Source organism: Coenobita brevimanus, chromosome 51 (assembly GCF_032717465.1).
Source record: "Coenobita brevimanus isolate Jiangsu-jjx chromosome 51, ASM3271746v2, whole genome shotgun sequence".
NCBI classification, from domain to species: Eukaryota; Metazoa; Arthropoda; class Malacostraca; order Decapoda; family Coenobitidae; genus Coenobita; species Coenobita brevimanus.
In genome coordinates, this window is record NC_137004.1 from 26,761,260 (window position 1) to 26,767,259 (window position 6,000).

Sequence of the window (6,000 nt, forward strand, 5' to 3'; positions counted from 1 at the left end):
AATTTGGAGAAACAGGGCAACATCCTCATGGTGGCCAGTCGGTGGCTAAGTGATGCATTACCTTCAGGCAGGTGGGAGAGAGGATCCATCCATCGAGCACGAAAAATATGAAAGTTCCGGCAGTCTTCTGGAAGGACTATTGGAGTTGCCTTCACAGTCCTTCCAGAAGGATCGCCACAGTCTAAGAGTTAAACCATGTAAAACAGTGAATGGTATCTTTTAATATTTGTAGGAGTGTCTACATAGTTTGTTTTATTTTATAATTTGAAGCTTTTACAGTGTTTCTTATCTTTTAAGATTCAGATGTCGGCGTTGTGTGAATGGGATCCAAATGCAGCCTCCACCAGAGGAAGCAGATTGCACAGATGACCTGGCTGCCTGGCACCACTGTCAAGGTCAAAAAGGTCTTCAGGACCGTGTCTTGTACCAATGCTGGCCAGCTGGTATCTCCTTTGTCTTTTACCAAAAGTCCCACCAGCAAAAGAACATCCCTTGAGACTGCTGCAGCAGAAAACTTTACTAAGTTTTCTTTATTACTTAATTAATTCTGTGTTTACTCAAAACATATTTTGCTTTTGACATTGTTTATTGTAGCTATGCCAAGACTGTTGCACAATATATAACCTACCAGTGTACTGATGTCCTTGGGAACAAGGGAAAAAGATTCTTATCTACACGTTTCTTGTGTGTTGTAAAAGGTGGCTTGTGGATATAAAGTGGGAAACCAGAAGCCCCTTCTGTTATATTGGTATTGAGTAATGGTGACTCCATCACCCAGCATTTGTACTACAAGTATCTTTGTACCTCTTCCAGCAGTGGGAAAGCTTTTGACAGTGTGACACCATACCCTCTTATGAAACTCTCTTCCTACGGCCTATCATTGTTTGGCCCGCTTATCTCATATCTCAACAACACAAATATGAAAGTAAAGACTGATGATGTATATTCCAGTTTCCACTCAGTTAATGCTGGTGTGCCACAAGGATTAGTCCTAGCTCCAAGCCATTTCCTCATTTTATATTAATGCTCTCTAGTTTGTGCCCCCATAATCCCATTCATTCATATGCATATGACCCATTGCTTCACAGTTCCTTTACACTTAACCATCCTTTCACAGGGTTTGATATCTTTGACTCCCAAATCAGCACAGTAATCTCAGTAAATCAAGGCTTATCTAAATCCAATGAATGGGGACAAAATAACATTGTCTCTTTTAATTCTAGGAAAACCATATATATCCAGTTTTCTAATAGACAGATATTGTCTGATTTCTATATTACATTCAGTGCAACCAGTATTCTTTTCTCTAAAAGTATTTAAATTCATGGTATTTCACTTAGCATAACACATGTTAGATCAGTTGGTAAAACCACTGTAAAAAAGCTTGGATTATTATACAGAATCCATAACTTCTTCACTAATGAGCAGTTAGCTGTAATTTACAGGAGTTGTGTTAGGTTTCAGCTCAAATATTGTCCACCCTTATGGAGTGGATGTGGAGAGATTGCACTAACGCAACTGGACAAAGATTAAAGCAAAGCTATAAGAATATTAATAACTTAGCAATTACAAAATTAGCTACCTCCCCTACAAGTAAGAAGGAATGTTGCCTCCCTAGCATGGTTTCACTGATACTTTTATGACAAGTGCTCAGATGAAGTTGCACCCATTGTGCCACCTCTCAACACCTTCCCCTGTGCCACATGGGCATTGGTAGCATCCATGACTTGACTATCACACTGTCATGTTGCTGAACATCTGCCTATCAAATTATTATTGCAGTATTATTATTATTTTTTTAAATGTATTTATTTATTTTTTTTGTCAAACTGCTTCTCTTTGGAATTCACCTCCTCAGATTAGTTTCACCCCAAAACTTCAACTTACAGTAGTTCAAGTATAAGTGATACAGACTTTTTGTGACTGGAGGACACCTGTAATCTGGTGTACAAATTTTTTTATTTTTTTGTTTTTCCTTCTTCTGTTCATCTTGTTAACCCCATGACTGCGGCTAAGGTGGCAGAAGTGAGGCCCCTGTTGCGGCAGTCCACCCACAAGTTTTCCATTTTATATTCAATAATTTTCATATTAATACATAAGATTTAAAAAAAGAAAATGCACAAGAAAGCTAAACCCTTCTATATACCTATAAGCCCTTCACTGAATGTCTAGATGTTCCTTCGCTGCTGTAGAGATAAGAGGAAGCAGTGACATTTTTCGTGTTTTTGTGCGTCGCTGTAACCGTCTGTCGTCCTCAGTGACCCTCACCGTCTCCCACCACCTTTCACTTCACCACTATGCGCCATTATACACGTCACTTAGGTTTGCACTATGGTGTATGTGTCACTTAGCACTTTAGTATCATTATTTTACAGACATTATAAAATAAAATAGTGTTAAATTGAACAGTGAAAAATTAGTCTGTAATAGTAAATAATGCTAAACTCAGTGAAGTATTTTTATATAGCCTGCATCAGGCACTGTCATTTTCCAAATGTTGTATTCACTTACACTTACAATTAGTTTCTTTCACTTATTTACATTTTATGACCTGATGAGTGTGTGAAAGTCATGGTAGCAGTCTCCCAGACATTAGCCAACCTGACATTCTGGACGCCGTGTTGTCACTTTCCTTCGTACTTGTTCACACCTGCTAGTGTTCATACAGATATAGCAGGAAGCTAAAATGATGAACTAGCTACCCCAAGCGTGGGTGGATGATTACACAAAGTTCTCAGGGCAGAATATAGGGTGCAACTTTTGAAATAGAATTGTGGAATTTAAAAGGAATGCTGCAGTCTGTCAATATGTCTGTTCAGAAGGAACATAGCAGTTAAGGGGATTTAAAAAAAAAAAAAAAAAAAAAAAAAAATCACCTCACTGTAAATGGTTGTGATTCTCCATTTCTCCAGCCAGGGGATGAAGTTCAAAAAGAAGTGTTGTCATAGCAACCAGAAGTGTTATGGAAACCACTTTAGGGATATGTATGGTATAATTCCTTTTTGCCCACCAAGGTTTCATATTAGATGTTGCAAAGAAAGTGCTGATAGTACAGTGTATACATCTTGAGTATCGGGCTTGTTTATTTGCTTTTATTTTTGCACTATGAAGATTACAGTTGCCCTATTTGGGTAACCATTCATTGTATCACTAATGGGATATGGCAGTCCCCCACCTTGCATTCTAATTATGGTACAAGCACCCACATGATGGAGGAGTGGTTTTTTCTAGGATTTTCTCTTTCCTCTGATTCGTGTGCTCAAAAGATTGGTATTACATCTCCCTACTGCATGTGAACATAGAAATATGAGCAAATAGATTGTAAAGGTGATAAATCTTGCATATTAATAGTAAACTCTCATTCTTCAGTCTTCTGTATTCTACCGTAGAGTAAGCAATCTTGTGTTTGCTTGATAATTCCTTCATACCTTGTTATTCAGAGAAATCTTCAGTAATTAAGGACTGTCATGTAGGTGTACAAGGTCAGTCCAAAAAGAAACCAAACTTTTTAAATAGCACACCAACTAGCAGCTGTATGATGATGGTGGCAGGAGCATTGTGTACTGGCAATTTGAAGTTTAGTCTAACACTAACCACATCACATCGCATCACTTAGTTGTCAAGGTGCACGAGCTTGATTGAACATGTGTTTAGTGCACCTGGCAATCTGTTGCAAATTAAACAATGAAGGACCTTGGGGAGCAATGTATTTGTTTGAAATAATGTTTCAAACTGAGAAAATTTGTAACTTTCTGACCAATGTCATAACAGCTGATTAAATGTGGGTGTATGGCTATGATGCTGAAACAAAAAGGCAGTTGTCGCAGGGGGTTGGAAACATCATCACTGTAACCAAAAAAAGCACATCAGAGTCATTCAAATGTGGTAATGTTGATCATCTTTTTTTACTAGAAGGGCATTGTTCATCATGAGTGTGTTCCACTAAGTCAGATGGTCAGTAAAGAGTTTTACTTGGACATCCTAAAGCATTTGAGTGAGGCAGTGCGAAGGAAGAGGCCTGAGGTGTGGACAAACAAAACTTGGATGCTGCAACATGACAGTTCACTTGCTTATGCATTGCACCTTATCCATGACTTTTTGTGAAGCACATTCCCCAGCTGCCCTACTCTGGATTTGGCCCCTGCAGACTTATTTTTGTTCCTAGAATCACAATACACCCTGCAAGGTTGCCAATTTCAGATGATAAAAGAAAACTTGCGAAGTGAACTAAAAATATATTCACTTAATGGCTTGTACCTCAGTGACTAAGTGATATGGTGTGATGCGGCTAGTGTTACATTAAAGCTCAAAGTTGCCACTACACACCATTCCCGTCACGATTATAATGCAGCTGCTAAATTGGAGTGCTGTTTGAAAGTTTGGTTTCTTTTTGGATATCCCTCATACCCAGACTGTACAGTACAGTATGTATTATACAGAACCATACCATGTAATGGAGTTACTGAGGCTGATTGAGGGCTTAGGTTTCTGCATTATATTATGGCTGGACTTTTTTTTTTTTTTTTCCCAAGTACTATCCTGTTTTATTATGGAAAATTTTATATATATATATATATATATATATATATATATATATATATATATATATATATATATATATATATTGCCAGACGCCTCAATCCCGTTTGGGGTGGCCACAAACAAATCGCCTCCAAGTCGCCCTGTCCCCTGCCATTTCACTGCCCTGCTCCCAACTCACCCCCCCCTCTCTCATATACCTCTCCACCCCATCCCTCCACCTCCACCTCGGCCTCCCCCTCCCTCTTCCCCCCTTCACCTCACTCACATACACTCTCTTCGTCAGTCTTTCACCCTCCATCCTCTCCACATGGCCAAACCACCTCAGTGTGTTCCTCATAACGCTTCCTATCACATCCACATCCACACCACAATGCTCCTTTATATCCTCATTCATCAGCCTGTCTCTCCATGTGACTCTACAGGCTCCTCTTAAATAACTCATTTCCACTGCTCTCACTCTTGACTTGTGTCCTTCCAACATTGTCCAAGCTTCACTTCCGTACGTTAGAGTTGGTATCACAATACTGTCATGTAGTAACTTTTTCACTTCCATGCTCACTTCCCTGTTTCTTATCACTGCTTTCAAAGAACCAGCAACCTTTCTTCCCTGCTGTACCCTTTCAAGCACTTCACCCTCCAAACCTCCATCCTTACTCATCACACTACCCAAGTACTTAAACGTACTCACATTTTCCAATTCCTCACCATCCAACCTCGCTGTACATTCACTAACTTCACCTCTCTCAAAGACAATCACTTTACTCTTCCCTACATTCACCTTTAGATTCCATTTCTTACACACTCTCCCAAACTCATCCACCAAGCCTTGCATGCAGCTCCCCCTCGTCTTCACTCAACAACACGGTATCATCTGCAAACAACAGTACAGGGAGTTTCCAAACACTATCCTCTCTCACCAGGGCCACTCTAACATCCACTACCCTACCTTGTACCTCTTTTATTACCCCATGTACAGATTGAACAACCATGGAGACATGACACATCCCTGTTTCAACCCAACTGTCAAGGAGAAAAATTCACTTAGTTCACCATCCACACGCACTGCAGCCTTTGCACCATCGTACATACTCTTCACAGCATTCAGCAACTTCCCATCTACTCCATATATTCTTAACACTTTCCACAATCCTTGTCTATCCACCCTGTCATATGCTTTCTCCAAATCCATGAAAACCACATACAACTTCTTTCCCTTCTCTAGAAACTTTTCCACTAAAGATCTAAGAATGAATGTCTGATCTACACAACCTCTTCCCTTCCTAAAGCCTCCCTGTTCTTCTCCAACTAATTTCTCTGTTCTTTCTCTAACTCTGTCAATAAGTATCCTACCATACACTTTTCGTATTATACTAAGAAGACAAATGCCCCTATGATTACCACACACTTCTTTTTCCCCTTTTCCTTTGTACAAGGGAATAATTATGCCTGACTTCCAAT

The 6,000-nt window shown here is 39.5% G+C and overlaps 1 protein-coding gene across 1 annotated transcript in view; it reads left to right on the plus strand.

The window, feature by feature from the left end:
- The window catches only part of okr (DNA repair and recombination protein RAD54-like okr), a 152,559-nt gene extending 151,756 nt beyond the window's left edge, over positions 1–803 (plus strand). Inside the window, exon 13 of the mRNA XM_080272769.1 lies at positions 298–803. Within this exon, the coding sequence (XP_080128895.1) occupies positions 298–496 (199 nt within the window). The 3' untranslated portion in view covers positions 497–803. The remainder of the gene's footprint in view (positions 1–297) is intronic.
- Positions 804–6,000: the final 5,197 nt, after the last annotated feature.